General features: G+C 38.8%; 1 protein-coding gene across 8 annotated transcripts in view; it reads left to right on the forward strand.

Moving 5' to 3' along the window:
• ARMC8 (armadillo repeat containing 8) overlaps positions 1 to 16,085 on the forward strand; it is a 78,887-nt gene that overhangs the window by 25,447 nt on the left and 37,355 nt on the right. For all 8 annotated transcript variants that reach the window (XM_064517051.1, XM_064517053.1, XM_064517056.1 and 5 more), the window contains 2 exons: positions 9,489 to 9,631; positions 9,733 to 9,830. In XM_064517051.1, the coding sequence (XP_064373121.1) occupies positions 9,489 to 9,631; positions 9,733 to 9,830 (241 nt within the window). The remainder of the gene's footprint in view (positions 1 to 9,488; positions 9,632 to 9,732; positions 9,831 to 16,085) is intronic.

Consider the following 16,085-nt stretch of genomic DNA (forward strand, 5'->3'; position numbering starts at 1 on the left):
TGCGCAGAGGTTGTCAGGAGTTCAGATCAGCTGGTACTGCGTGAGCACTGGTGGTGGTAGTACTAAGTGTGCTAGACATCAGTTATGCACAACTTTTACAACATTCATGATCTCCGGTACATTACCAGCTTTTTCAAGAGCTCGGGCAGTACATTTGTATTATTGCTAGGTCTGTTCTTTACATTAATAAGGTGTTTTGTCCAAACCAAGATGCTGCTGTTTCCAGATTCCTTGTTGTGTTCTTGGTTGCACGTTGTGTTGAAGTTTTCTGTGTTATGTACTGCATATAAAGGACTCGGGGTGGGGATTTGTGCCTAGTCCTAATGATTTGTGCGCTTGGGTGAAGGAGCTTCAGCTGTGGTGCTGGTATTTGTGAAGCCTCCCTCTGCTCAGGGTGGTGAAAGGGGTGGGGAGCAGAGGCCCTAACAGGGATCCTATTGATGTCCCTGCTTTCTTCTTCAAAGCAATTCAGGAATCAGGGCCTATCTAAATAACTATACTTCTCTCTGTGAAACACCATGCGGATTATGTGTTACTGGAACTAGGTATTCTGCTTACCTTGCTTTGGTGCACACGTGAGTCACGGCAAATATTCACAGTCAGCAGAACTGTGTTAGAGCAACTTTTGTTTGAAAGCTGTACAGCCTCCTATCTCTGATGCGCAATTTGCGTTAACGAAAAGGAAGTTGTAAATGTGAGTTGCACCTCTCGTGCCTCCCTTTAAGTTGTGCTTTTCAGTTAAAATTTTAAGTTCCAGTTAGAAAAAGCCATGCAGAAGATGGCTTTATGATATTTCAAAGCATCTATTCCTAAGGCGCTGTAAGAGTCAAAAGCTGTAAAGAGTATTCAGAAACATGTTCTTGACAGCATCTTTCACATGGGAGACAGGCAGATACTGGATGATGGGCGGTGATACGGGAGTGTAATTCACCCATGATAATGGGTATTTTGCATCCTCAGACAAAAATCTTTTAAATTTGGTTGATTTGAGCAAAGTAACTAGTAGTTTTTCACATGGTCATAAGGCTGTCTGAATCGCTGATGTTGTAACACTGAAAAATATTTCCACCCAGGAATTTCTAGAAGACTTGGAATAAAGCAGGTTGGTGTTTTTAAAAAAGGTAGATGGAACAAGCGGGGCAACGATAGGCTTGTTCACAAGATATCGGTCTTGGGCAAAGTAATAAAATGTTTGAAGCAAGCCTGGATGAAGATGCTCCCTTATATAATGCCTAATTTTTATAAAACAAAAAGCTGTTTTCATCTCAAAAATATTGTGTTATTTTGATTAAAGCAACTGACTTAGTCCTGTGAAATATTTGAGCTTGTGCCATACATTAAAAATAATACTAGATTGAATTGATGTAGTTTACTCTGTAAGTTAAACAGTTTCGAGTTCCCTTAGTATAAATTTACTTATATAGGGCTTCAAGGGTTGTATATTGAGCCCGCATTTTCTAACATTAAAATGGCTGTAGAGAAAGGATGTAGTTATTCTTTTGATAAATGGCTTCAAGAGTGGTCTTAGGAGAGGGAGAGGAGAAAAAAAAGAGGAACCACAGAGTAAATTTGGCTCATACAGACAGCAGATTTGAAGTGCTAATGCCCTTGAACATAAGCTTTTTATCTTGAAATGAAGAGAGCTCATGTTATAGTAACTTGAATATCCCAAGTTACTCTTAAAAAAGCTTGTACCTAACAGCAGAGAACTGGTACCATCTTGGGATAAGGGCAGGGAAGAGATTTAGCAGAAATATACATGATCAGTGAAAGTACTGTGTATTATAAAAAGGTAAATTAGAAAAGCACTGGCTCAGCGTAGGGTAGCAAGAATCATTTTTAAAATGAAAATGGCCATTAAAGAGAAGAGTGAGAATAACTTGATCCTGGTCCTTATTTATGCTTGCATGAGTGCTGTTTTCTATATATGATGTTTTCAGAAGCTGTATCTTTTCTTTGTAGTGTTCCAGCTTGGTAGTGGTCTTAGCCCAGGCTACCGGTGTTAGAGTTTGGGAATTAATGTGTCACTTCCAGAAAGCAGGCAGTGACATCTTGGTTTAGGATACATGTGCATTTTAACTGTTTAATAACTTAAATTATAAATGCTTTTCTCAGGTTTGCATTGGTTAGCGGTCAGAAATTTTGAAGTCAAACCACAGTTTAAATTTGGCTAATATGCTAGGTAAGAGGATAAGAGGAGGATCCTTGAAATCTGTACTTTATTTCATGACACTTAAAGCTTACTTCTTGTTGTAAAGGCTAGAACAACAGAACTAGAATAACATTTCTGAACTTGATTTTTTTTTTTTCCAGAAGTAAGATCGAGACATCAGAATATCAGACAACAGAGTAATTGGTGGAGGAGGCTAACGGTTTGTTTTAGTCTGGAAAAGAGAAGACTAAGAGGGCATCTACTTGCAGTCTCCTATTACCTAAAGGTGGTGGTGGGGAAGGGTCATAAGGAAGACAGAAGCAGGCTCTTTTCAGAGGTGTGCAGTGAAGGGACAACAGGTCGCAAGCACAAGTTGCAACAAGAAAATTTCTGACTGAGCATGAGGAAAAAATTCTTCCCTATGCAAGTGGTGTGGTCCTGGGACAGGTACCCAGAGAGGCTGTGAGGTCTCGGTCCTTGGAGGTGTTCAGAGTTCAGCTGGACAAGGCCCTGAGCGACTCGAGCTAACTTGGAACGTAGCTGGGCTGGCAGTTTCTTTACTGGTTGAGGTTTTTTTAGAGACTGCCTTCACTAATTAATTTCTTTGACTAAAGTCATAAAAACTGCTCGTGCTTTTTGAGTCATTATGTGTAAGAATCTAAAAATATTTAATTGCATTTGTCACTTCAGATATTTTACTGGAATTATTTCATGTACTTTTACAATAGATACGTAGTTCTCTCCTTGGAAAAAAATGTGGTCAGTGATTGCTTCCTATTATGCTATTTGAAAAGTATTGCTGGTTAGGGATCACAAGACTAATAAGCAGTTCTTATAAGCCCGTAATAGTGTTTCAGGAGGTACCAGTAAACTCATATTTCAACATAATATTCAGACTCGTCAGTCTGACTTTGCATTCAGATATAGTAGATATGACTGTCTAGGCAATAAAGAGGATGTGTCATAGCCATGAAAGTGTAGTGGCTTTGGTTTTTTATCTGAAGATAAGTCATGGGACTTGGTGTTGGCTTCGGGATGCATTGTGGCAACAGCTGCCAATTTCTGACCTCTCGGAGGAAAGAGAAGCACCTGGATATGCATTCTGCTAGTTTCTGCCAGTGCTCCATGGTGCGTTTTCACTCAGAAGCTGTGCTTTTGTGGTTTGTTATTGTATTTTTTTTTAAATATATTGCATGTTGTTCTACCTTGTTTCATCTAGTCTTGTGATTTAATTCACAATTTGGGGCTGATGCGCACTGGGACTTTCCACGTGTTCAGAGGTCAACCTCTACAAATGCATGAATTATTCAATACTGTGCAAGCAAACAGTAAATATTGTGCCTTAGTAGTACCTTCCTGTGTACATTCATTGTGTGTGATTCCATGGCATTGTTATCAGGCCTTCTTGCAATGGACTGGAAGACAAGCATCTTCCAAGGTGGAATAAGAAGTCATGATCATCCCAGCAAGCAATGCATCCATCTATTTATTGGAGATTAATAATAAATATTTAGCTAATCTTAATTCAGTTAAAGCTCTTATCTGTTTATATGCCTTGGTATATATCAGTGTTTAACCTTTGAACAGGTTACAACCAATCGTTCAATTTTTAAGCTTTGCTTTTTTTACTCATTGCAGTAGCTTTACAGGGCTGGCTGGAACAAAATCTGATCTTTAGCATTTTTAGCTTATGGGGTGTTTTGTGAAGGAGGTCCAAGCAATCTGTAATTAAGGTGGAGCAATGATAGATCATCGGGTGGGAGAAGACAACTATTCAGTTTCTGAATGAAGACAAAATAATCATGACCAGTTGTGGAAGCCGAACAGCTGCAAGGATGATATTAAGAAGCTACCAAAATGACACTTTACCAGAAAGTCGAAGTGATGAACAGTAACTTGAAATAAAAGATCTCAAAACACAAGGTACTATAATTTGAACAGTTACCTTGAGGTGTTTTTCCCCAATGACTGATTATGGAGCTTGATGAAGTCCTGAAAGTGTTCTCTCCATTATTTATTATTAACAGCTGAGTTTTACCATCCCTCTTCCTAGGTACGTTAAGAACTTCAGAGATTTTTGTGACAGCTTTCAAGTGGGAAGGAATGTCGAAGAAAAAGAGTAAAGTTCTGTTCTTTTGCTGTGTGATGCCTATGTTCAGACCAGATTGATGAGATCTAAATCATGCAAGTCTCTGATAGTGCACAACTCTGATGCAACACACCCACCTCAACAATCTTCAGAAGAAAGGAAACTCTGAACTGTTTATCTTCCTTGCTGAGCTGCTCTAGTTAGCTTTGATCAGCAGCTACTTGCCTTGAATTTTGCTCCTTAATGCGTACTACAGGATTTTCCTTGTTGAATCCCTGTCAGTTTTTCAAAATGCATCATACCTGCTGCTGACCTTATTTGTGGCTCTTTGGCATAGTTGTTCCTAGAATTCATTGAAGTATCGCTCTGTCTGGATGGTTTTACTCTCCTATCTCTTAGAGATATGATTGCCTGGATACCATTACTGACAACTGAGAGGCTTCAGTCAGTATATTGCTCTTGTACAGGGACAAATGGAAGAATGGGATTCTACAAGCACATTTGAGAAAACATCTTAGGGAAACCTTCTAGAAGTTTGAAAGAGTCCAAATGTTGTATTTCTAGTCTATCTAGCATCGATCCTTGGGTTAGTGTTCATGGAGATGTTTCAAGATCATTCTTTTTGGTTTTATTTCATTTTCTGTCCCATTGTGATGAGCTTTCCTGGAGGATCGCTAGCTGATGAGTGAGTGAACAAGAACATTAGCACATTTTTACTATTGTAGAATATCTCCTTTATGCTTTTGATATCTTCTGAAGCTACTAGGCTCTACGAAGTTGAGCTCTGGTGGTTCTAGCAGAGCCTTGTTCCAGTGATACTCCAGAGATGGTAGGAACAGAATGGCCATCTACTTCAGCAGCTGTTCGTAACAGCTGTCTACCACACCTGGAGCCAGAGATAAGGGAGCCACATTAATCGGGAGCATCTTGTTCTTAAAAATGTAGGCCATGAGCACAAATCTCAGTATTTTTCCAATTTTTTTCCTTTTTTTCCTAAATTTCCAAATTATAACCTTCCTTTTTCTCCCCTGCATGTACATGCTGTTTTTCTATCTTTTATCCTTTTAATAGTGGGAGGAATGTATCACACAGATCTCTGCTGAATTTGCCTACGCTGGTTTCTGGAAACATAAACCAGTCCAGTAGGTATAGTAGTCTGCTATCCCTGCATTTCTTCTGGCAATAAAAGCACGTGGTCTTTGTTCTCAGTATTTAACTAGTTATGCACAGTTTTATGTTCATCAAAATTATATGGGTTCTCCTCACTTCTAACTTTTCATATAGTTTGTCATTTAACTTCTTAATTTTCAATGAAATGTGATGTCTATTCACTCTTTAAAAGAAAGCAACAGAAACTGTTATAATCTGGATGTCTGATTCTGTGCAAAACCTAAGTTGATGCACAAGCATATTTTGAAGATATAGAAAAGATGATATGAATATTTCAGAAACTTATTGTATGTAGAACTGAACTTAGATTTTCATCTTTACTAATTATAAAGCTTAGTTGAGTACTTCTATTTTAAACTTTAGAAAGACTATAGATTATAGTGTGTTTCATTTTCACTCTTTTGTGTTAACATAGTGGTAACATCTTGTTCCAAGTGTGGAATGTTAATGGGAAAGAAAATAGCAATTATTTTCTTTGGAAGAGAATAATCTTTAAAATTTAGGGTGCTTTTAGATTTTTGTAAAAAGCTTCCTTTAAAAAAAAAAAAGGGGGGGGGATTTTTTAGGACATGACTGACAACATTTCTGGATATAAGGTACAGGTTATTTATTGAAGCCCTAAATGATTCAGGAATGTTATTGGTGTGATATGTTCAGGGAGAATACATCTCAGAGCAGATTTTCGGGGTATTACATGGAAAAAACCCAGAGCCCAACTTTAAATGTGCTGTGAAAACATTTGTTTTGAGGTATAGATGTGGATTTAGGGAGGATGGAGCTTTTGTTCCCATTTTTGAAGGAGTTTAATGTTGCTTGGTGGTGTGTTTGTCTGTTCTGTAGATGCCAAATTAAACCAAAAGAGTCAGTTGTGTGTTTCAAGCATCATCAATATATATGCCTACCTCAGTGCAGGCTAAGTGAGCTTGGGTATGTCTCAAGAAGCTCATTGAAGGGTTCTACACAATCCAGTGCACTTGGAGGAGAAGACTGAGAAAGCCCAGTGAAGAGAGCAGGAATTAATTCCCAACTGTGTGAAGTTAAATCTTTCAGTTTGCTTTTTAAATAGCATCAGAAAAAAAGTTTGGATTTGCCAAATCTTGTCATAAAGTACTACACTCTACGACTCTATGATTATCGTTTCTAGCAGTCTTGGAAGCTGCTCTGGAATCTGTTATTTTACAAAACATAAATGGGCAATGTCAGTTAGAAGGATTAAGTAGTCAGGTCATTGGTGCTGAGGCAAAATAGGTATATAGTATATTGCAATAAATGAATTCTCTTCTTATATACTCAGTAATGCCTGTTGAATTGTTTTCTACAGTGAGGAGTGTTTCTTACAGACTTGCTGCGAATATCGGTTAGCGTTAGAAGGTGGCATTGCACTTTCCATATAGCAGCACAGCATCCAAAAAAGCAAGCTTAATGTCTTTTCAAGGATGAACTTTAGCCAGGATCACTTGGTCCATTTGTACTTTACTGAAGAAGCTTCTGCTTTGTGTCCCTTCTTGCCTGATCTAGAAGGCAGAGAACAAAAGCAGCTCTTCATAGATAAGTAATAGTAATGGAAGGTTATTCTGTCCCATTAGGATTGGAAGTGCTCTTTTTTCTTTATGATAATTTTGCATAACACTGATTATATGTTTTGCTTCCTTTATAGTCTTTCAGAAACAGCACTAATCTTTACCTTGAACATAGTGCAGCTGATACTTCAAAGAATACAATAGCACCATTTGTAGCTTTAGAAACATGTAATTTAATTGCCTGAAGTATATTTTTAGTTCTTTTTCCAGAAGCAGATCATATAGGTACAGTTAGTTTTGATTTTGCACAAGTGATGTGTGAGGTATACTTCTGTAGAGCAAGTAGTAATATGAGCCTTTTTTATATACTTTATTCCACCAAAATTAAAGGGGTCTGCAGTAAAATGAAGAGCCCGTGGCAGATCAGCTCCAGTGAGCTATGTGGACAGTCTGGATCACAGCACCTCAGGAGAAGCGACTGTGAGGTGGTCACTGTAGGAAATGAAGAGGTTTATACAAATTAAAGGATAATATGTATACAAGACCAAGTGATATAAATGAGTCGGGAATAGATTTGTGTTAGAAGTTTCTAAACATCAGAGAAATAAAGTTCTAAAATGGCCTTTCAGATGAAACAGCAGGGAGAAGAGACCTACGCACCCGTATGCCTGATACGTTTGTGGAAGGAGTGGTTTAAGAGAACAGAAACGATTCTGAGAAGTTGTGCCAGTCAGCTCGCTGATCCTTTGAGTGCTGAGGAAGTCGAAAGGAGAGATGATGACCGTACCTCTAGTGTTGCTTGTGCGTCACACGCCAACTTCATGCTAGAGGACTTCAACTGTTCTGCGTTTAGGAAGGAATTATTTCTTTATCTCCTTAGTGTATGTTCACCTTTTGGAGATTTTTCCGCCATGAAGATTAGCTACATCTGAAAAGGGGCGAACTTGTGCTTCTGGTGGTATTGGAGTACCTCAGGGATCTGGTTGCTCTCTATCCTGCATTTAGAGCACAACACATTCCTCTTTTTCTTAATTGAAAATCTGGTAATTTTTCATGGAAATAAATTGATAGGGAATATTGGGGGTTTATTTTGCCATTCTCCCAGAGCTCGGGACACAATCATCTTTCTGGGGTAGTCTGGGTGTTTCACTTAACAAATGTCCTGCTTATAGGTATTGAAGAGGTCTTTGATCTCACAGCTCTCTTCCTCTGGCATGCTGTTGTTATGCCTATTGGCCTTTTAGGTTTCAAGCTTATGGGATGTTAAGCAAATCCTGGCTTATTTAGGTGGGAAGCATTTGGATTGTGTTGCGTGTACTCTGCTGTGTTACTGTTTGTTGGTGGGGCTGCTCACATTTCCCCCTGTGGCCTTGTCCAGTTCCGTATTCCTAAACTTCATTAAACTCTCCTGTATTTCCTGTTGTTTTTTCACTTACCTTTGATTCACGTGAACTTTTTCAGTGATCTGTTTAGCTGAGTAACTTCTCCTATCCCCTGGAGGTATGGGATAGATACTGAGTTTTAGCTGCTATTCCTCGAGAAGGCTTGAGAGTATTGACTGGTTTCCAAAGAGATCTATCTAAACTAGACAGAGTAATGCAATACTAAATTGAGAGTATTTCTACCTTAGCTCAATAAAATCTAGAAAAATGTATATATTGCATAGATCCATGAGAATTTTGCTGAGATGTGTAGCTAGGGAACCCTTAGTTAAATGGTTGTCATCTGAAGGTTACAAACTGTGTCAGTTTTCCAGCGATTACCTTCTGTACTGATATGAGATGGGAGTTTGGTTCCTCTCTCGGCTCTGCATGTGACCCGAGTTTAGACTGGAAAAGTTTGGTGACGTCTGCTGTGATTCAGGTGGTACTGGTGTAATCTAAGGTATATTCAAAAAGAGTTCCTAGGTATCTTGATATTGTATAAAGAATCAGTTTGGAGACCCAAGACATGCATTTGCCATGTCTTTTCCTCCTTTAGGCTTGAAATGATGCTGTTTAGTTATGATTCAGCTGCCTTCCTGCACATAAAACTTATCTGCACTCTCTTTTATGTTAGTGTATGATCATTTCTCAGTGTTCAAAACTCAGATCATCCTCAGCCCTATGTTTGTGCTTGATGATGGAATTATTTTGCAACTCTGACACAGAAGAAGTCACTGCCAAAGATAACAGCCATCACAATAGTGGTAATCATGTCCCTAGGTGTTAGGGGAGATGCAGGAGGTTCCCTTTCCCTTTGACGTCAAACTGCAGACTGATTTCCTGTAATTCAAATTTGGGATCTTCCTGGTATCCTGAAAGGCATCTTCCCAGATGTCAGCAAGGTGGTATTACATTTCTACAAAAAGCAAAGCAGTATCTTTTTTATTGTAATGGTAAGTAAAACCTGTGTAGTCATGTTCTTATGAATAAAATGTTCTTCTTGCTCTCTTGTTTGGGCTCAGTCCTTCTATTAAGGACTTCATCCTCTTTATGTAGCAGGATTAAAGTTACTTTACCTGACTTACAGATTTTCTTCCGTTTGAATTTTCCTCTAAAAATAATTCTGTTTCCAGGTTGCTGTACTTACTTCAGCAAGAAACCTCCAGCACAGAGCTGAGAACAGAGTGTGCAGTGGTCCTCGGAAGCCTTGCGATGGGCACAGAGAACAATGTCAAATCCCTGCTAGACTGCCATATTATCCCTGCCTTATTGCAAGGTACTTCTCACTTATTGCAATCTATTTTAGTAAATCTTTCTAAAATATGCAAATAAGCAAAGATAACAAAACTGAATAGTATTTTTTGTATATATTCATAGGATTACTGTCGCCAGATTTGAAGTTTATCGAAGCTTGCCTCCGATGTCTCCGTACCATTTTCATCAGTCCTGTAACTCCAGAGGATCTGCTGTACACAGTAAGTTGTAAGCAGATCATTCTGTCCTTTCATTTATATTGCTGTTTAGGCAGCAAAAAGTGGGTGGGAGTGAAAGATCCTGCTGTCAGTTAATAGCAGTAAGGAGGGCTTATTTGACCAACAATGTGAGCATTTCTCATTTAAATTTAAGGCATCTGTGTTGCATAATGTTTGTAGTATTTTTTGATGTGAGGTAGTCCTGAGGGGACTTTGACTTCATACTTTCTCTACAATTCAGGAGCATTGTTACTCAGAGACAGTTTGGTATTAACAGCCCTCAACAGATGTTTTTCTTGAGTTTGTCCAGTTGTTACTCATGCTGTAATGACTGTTTTGTTCTCTGTTCCTTTCCTAATGATTCTTCGCACTTTCTTTTCTGAGTAGCAATAGCTACTAGTGTTGTATATGTAAAGCTATTTTCCATAGACTTGATCTTTAATATGCTTCTGTTCTGAATTTTGCCTGCTAGTTGGTCCATTTCTTGAAGTTCTTCTGCAGCTATTCACAGTTGACTTTTTTTTATAATTAATATATAATTAATCAGCGAGCTTTATCTGTCACTATTCACTGGCTTTTTCCTGGTAATTTCTGAGTGTTCAGCAAGGACAGCCTTAATGTGGATGGGGTTGGTGGTGGAATGAAGCCATCTCTTCTCCTGAGTGATCTGAGAGTTTCTTCTTTGTCTGTCTATTCCTTTGACTCTACTTCCAGCTCCCAGACAGATATTATTTATATGCAATGTGAATCCAGACCACATCTGATGCCCCATCTAGGCCTGTCAGAGTTCATAACTGTAAGAGCATCTGTTTCCTGCTCCCAGCACCCAGAGTTAGACTTAAGATGATGATCTCCATTAACCATCCCTGCCTCTTTCTCAACAGAGACTATTAAGTGCTCCTTATTTGGAGGAGGGATTTCATATCCTGAAGGGAGAGGAAACGCAAGAGTACGTAGAGAAGTGTCAAAGACCCAGTATTAGCATGAATAAATTGCCACTAACATTGCAGAAATAGTATGCTTAAGGTACTGGATTCTCTGTTTCATCCTCTACCTTGCTGCACAACAGTGACATCAGAACTCTGCCACTCCCATTCCTTATCCAGGCAAATGTTATAGCCCGTAGTGGACTATAGCTAGAAGAAACAATCGTCTGAGAGAGTGCCCCTGTTTATTAACTTCAACTCCAGTTGGACACCTGCAGGTTAAATATTCTGTGGCTGTGCTCCAGGTCATTGTTCTGCGAATGTTTCCTTTTTGCTTCTCTTGTGGGAATATCCAAGCCCATGCTTTGAAAGGTAATAAATACAGATCCTTTAAAAAGAAAGAATAAGTTTTCTTTATATCCCTTGGGAGGTACAGTAATAAGCTTCACTGCTGCAATGTGTTTCCTAAGGCAGCAGTTGAAAAGTTGTGTTTGCAGTCAGTGAAATAATTATGGGCCTAACCAACACTTTATGGCAGACCATCTGCTTTTCCAGCATTAAGAGTAATAGGAAGAACTTAAGAGTTTTTGTTTAGCCACGTTATTCCTTACTCTTTGCTTTGTCAGCATCTTCAGGCACTTCTTGAATGAATGAAAGAGCTTACTCAATAGCCTATCTGGTTCTGCTTGAAAGGTGAAACCATAAGATTGTCAATGGCTTTTCATTTTTGTCTAGCAGTTCTGGAGGAGACTTCTGGAAAGCTGGTTCCCAAGTTGTATCTTAGAGAGAAACTTTTCTGCTAGAATTTTTTTGCAGTCAGACTTTCATACAGAAAATGCTGTCTCAAATTTTGGCTGGGGCTGTTTCCAGGAGAAGATATTATGACTTATCTCAATGTCTCCAAGGATGTTACAGTAGCTCTGGAGGGTCTGGGGTTTCAGAGGACCTCTTTGTTAAGATCTAGGATACAAAAGTGCTTTAAGGAGAGCTGTGTAAAGGACCTTGAGAATATTCCTTTCTGTTCATAACAGGTTTAGGGGAGCAATAGGTAAATTTTTGCTGGAAGGGAGCAGGCTTTAGCACCAAGAGCCATTTAGTGGCCATTCTGCAAGTGGAGATGGCATGGAGTCCCAGGCTGGTAGATCTGTTGAGACACAGATGTGTGCGCAGACATACATATGTCTGTCTGTCATATTATATATATATATATATATATATATATATATATATATATATATATATATATATATATATATATATATATATATATATATATACACACATACATATACATACACACACACACATATATATATATGTTGAGAGGAAGTACTTAGTGATAGAAAGCTGGCCTGACCAAGTTGATCTCCAATTTCAAAGCCAATATCTTGACACCCACCATTGTTCCATGAAGCCTCTAAGTAAATGTCAATTAGTGAAGCTGCTGCTTGCTTCCATCTACTATTGAATATACCCGAGTGGATTGGCAAAAACAGCTGCCTCCTAGTAACTCGAGCCCTTTGAAAAATGCAGCTGATATGCATGTGAAATTCATTCCAGCTTTCTTCCCGTTTTCCTCAGTGCCCTGTCTAGAATATTAGCCTGTGGGGATTTGATGGTTAGCAGAAAGCTGGCACAGTGTTGGTAGAAACCTCCCTAAATATCTAGGCATCCTTTATAGATGAGCTGGGTCTTACCATTTTCCCTTGGGAAGTTCTTGTAGCCTACACCACAGGTTGTATATATATGCACAGTAGGAATGTTTGTACTGGATATGTGTCTTTCAGATGTATAATCAATTGCTGGGGTTTTTTATATAGCTGATGGGTAGTTACTGATAACTTCCAGTCTCTTTAAGATCCTATTTGCTTTTTTTTGTCTAGTATTACAGAGGTAATGGGAATTGAAAGTTCTCAGGAGGAAGATACTGAATTCAGTTGTAGACTTGGTCTTAAAAAAACAAATTTGTAAGAGTGTTCTCGGCAGTATTTTGTACAGCTGAACTCACCAGCTCAATGTAGTGAGATGTGTTTTGGCTTGCTGAGCAGACCACAGCAAATCTAGTCTGACTCGTAACCTGTTGCTTCAGCTCTTGCTCTTCTGTTTAGAGTAAAAAGAATGGATTTAGTGACAGAAATTCTCTCCAGCCTTTGAAAGCATCTTGCTGTTTCCTTACAGATGTTCTCAGTTGTGGTCCCGTTTTCCTCCTTCAGTGGGTCCCGAGTATGATTCTTCAGAAGCTGCTGGCAGCGGCCACTTTTTGTGGAAAGTGTCACTTTTTCCAGCTTACATGAGCTAGTGATAAGTGAAAGGCATTCCTCCTTACTGTTCGGGTTTGAGATGGAAACTAGTTGCTTTAGGGAGACCTATGTCACCTGGTGATTGACTAGACTTGATGAAGAGGAGGAGGAACAATTTGGAGGACACGGCTAGCAGGATGGAGCAGGATATGTTACAGCAATTAGTAACCGCAGTTATTTAACCCCAAATAAAACTGCATTGTGGGGCAGGCATGTTTCACCATGGCTCAGTGGTGTGCACTTCCGAAGGGGGGAATCTAGGTCGTCTTCTAACGCCGTGGTCCCTATTCCATTCCTTGTAGCTGTTAGCGATGGCTGAGCCCCTGCAGCGAACCCGAATGTTCTCTGATCCCAACTGTCTCCTAGAAATGAGAACTGTAAAATGATGAATCCGGTTTTATTAGAGTTCTGAGCAGACATGCAGTGGGGAGTGATGCTTTGTTTACTCTAGTGAGGTTTCTATAAAATATCTGGGAAGCACTGTAGGTTGCCCAGGACTTCTCTTTTACTAAAATTTATTCTTGAAGATTGCTTTAAAAATTTTATACTTCCTCTTACTATGCTGCAACAGCATGTGTCGCTCATGGCAGTAGAGTATAAGGCCTGTAAAATGCCTTGCTTGTGCTTGAGCATCCTCTGTTGCTTTTTAGTAGCAAAAAATAGGAGTTCCTCTAGAATTATTTTTCCAGTTTCATGTACTCCCAACAAGTCAGTATGTAACTAATTTATTTGAGAAATGGGTTGCAAGATTGGAATATTTGGATGAATAAAGTAGAAGATAGAAGAAAAAAATTTAATTGCAGCTAAGTCTGAAATGTAAAGAGCGATTTGAGGCTATTGCTGAAGAGGACTGGTTAAAAATAAAACATCAACAGAGGAGGAAAAAAATTGTTTTGGGGGAATACCCAGAGAAATAGAAAGAGTGAGTGACTATGTAGTATAGAAAGCTGTAGTCTGTGTAGTTTTAAGTGTAGCGCAATCCCTTGGGAATGGATAAGAAACATAGATTTAATGCACACTGACCATTAATTTGTTAAAATTGGGAGAAATACTGTAAATGGCTTAAAAGAAGGAGCAGCACTTAAAAGGAAGTCCTTGGTCTTGGGTGGGAATTGAAGTTGTTAGTTGGAGTAGATATAAGAATATCAGCTCTCTAACTTGGAAAAAAGGAATATAATCCCCTGTTACAAAGAAGTGTCTTAAGAATAGATCTTGCAGATTTCATTGGAATGTTAAAAAGGAATATGAGGAAAATAGATAAGTACTGGGATCCAAGCACATTCTTAATTTAACAGCACTCTTTTTCTTGGAGCGTAACTGTCACTTCGAGAGTAGTGCTACAAACAGTTGCTGCTAGAAACAGGCAGTTTACAAAGTGGTAATGTAGGTAAATGCAGCTCCATTTGTTAATTCATTCCTTCTGAATTCCGTTTGGATGAGTGGTAGCTTTGTTATAGTACGTGTAATGTGGTGTAGATGTTTGTCATAAATTTGTCTAGACCATGTCTTGTTAGATAGACATCACTTTAATGGATTTGGGGATCTTTAATTGTTATAACTGCAAATTGTGAGTTTAGAGTTGATAACGTGGCTTACTAGCGTTGCCAGAAAGATCTTCTAAGTTACTTACATGTATATGTGCGTATGTATAAACACTCACAAATATACAGAAAATACATGTATATAAAATACAAAATTATGTAGACCTATATTGACACATACAGTTACTATTAGTATTTAATTAGGGCTCCATAATGTCCACAAATCATCATATTCTGTCTAGATTCTGATGAGCATGCCAAAATTACTGTAGACGTCACAGATATATTTTGGCAGAATCAAGGGTCACCCTGACGCTACAGATGCCTTGTCAAGAGCATTTCATATCGGAACAGCACAGTCTCATAAATGCTGAATTAAAAGGTTTCTCATCATTCACTAGGAACGCATTCCTATCCGAGAGCCTGTCACTGGGCCATGGTGCTGTACGGGTCAGTATCGTGATGTGCTTCATACTATATCCATTTCTTTTACACTATGGTAGAGCTTCCAGTTAGGGGCTCAATTTCTGTCTACTTGCATCTTTATCAAAACTTTACCGAACTATAGTGAAAAATGCTCGTGTGGTCTGTATTGCTGAAGTTCAGATAAAGCAGAACTACTGAATTGCTGGGTCACTGTCTAGGATATGAAATGAAAGTTAATGGTAATTCCTTTGCTAGTGTTAGATATAAGTAGAGAGATGCTACGCGTTCATCTCTGTGCACCTAGAGTTTAGCTGAGTAATTATTTCATTGAAAGATGACAAGCATATTCGAAGCCAGAAAGCAATATATTTTTATTCATAGCATGCAGGAGATGAAAAGACGTTCTAATAAAATCTCTCAAAGATAGTATCAGAAACCATGCTCACTTCTCTAGTTTCAGGTTAATTTTCAGTGGCTCCTGATAGAAAGCTTGCCTTCTTGCGCTTCAAGCACTTTCTTAGCTGAAAGTTTGCATTGTTGTGGTTTTCTAGAGAGCATAGATATGTTATTAACATTGGGGAACACAGTGTCTATACTTGATTAACTGTGGCAGTTCTAATGTTTTTTGGCTCATGGGATTCCCCCCGTCTAAGGATTACTGTGCAGGTGCAATATCCCTTGTGTCTTAGTTTTCACTTCCTCTTCGGGTGTGTTGGGGTGCCAGGCTCAATACTGCCTGTGCATCATCTGTGCTTATTGCAGGAGGGAAATATAACTCAGATGATACAGGGGGTTTATGAGTTCTGAATTGGGACAGAGCCAGCTTATCCTCAGGGTAAGCGTTGTCTCTGATATATGTATATAATATACCCCGAAATTAAAAGGAAATGCAAACAAGTTGTGTAACTTGTGGAATTTCATTGCAAATAGAATTGCAAAATGGGTAGGGCATGTTAAGATGACAGATACAGATGTTTTCCTTTCTGTTTCATCCCCCTCCTTTTGTGGATTCCTTTACCCCCATCACTGGCAAGAGCAGTGTCTCTATCGATGTAATTAGGCTTT

This window comes from Dromaius novaehollandiae, chromosome 9 (assembly GCF_036370855.1).
Source record: "Dromaius novaehollandiae isolate bDroNov1 chromosome 9, bDroNov1.hap1, whole genome shotgun sequence".
NCBI lineage: Eukaryota > Metazoa > Chordata > Aves > Casuariiformes > Dromaiidae > Dromaius > Dromaius novaehollandiae.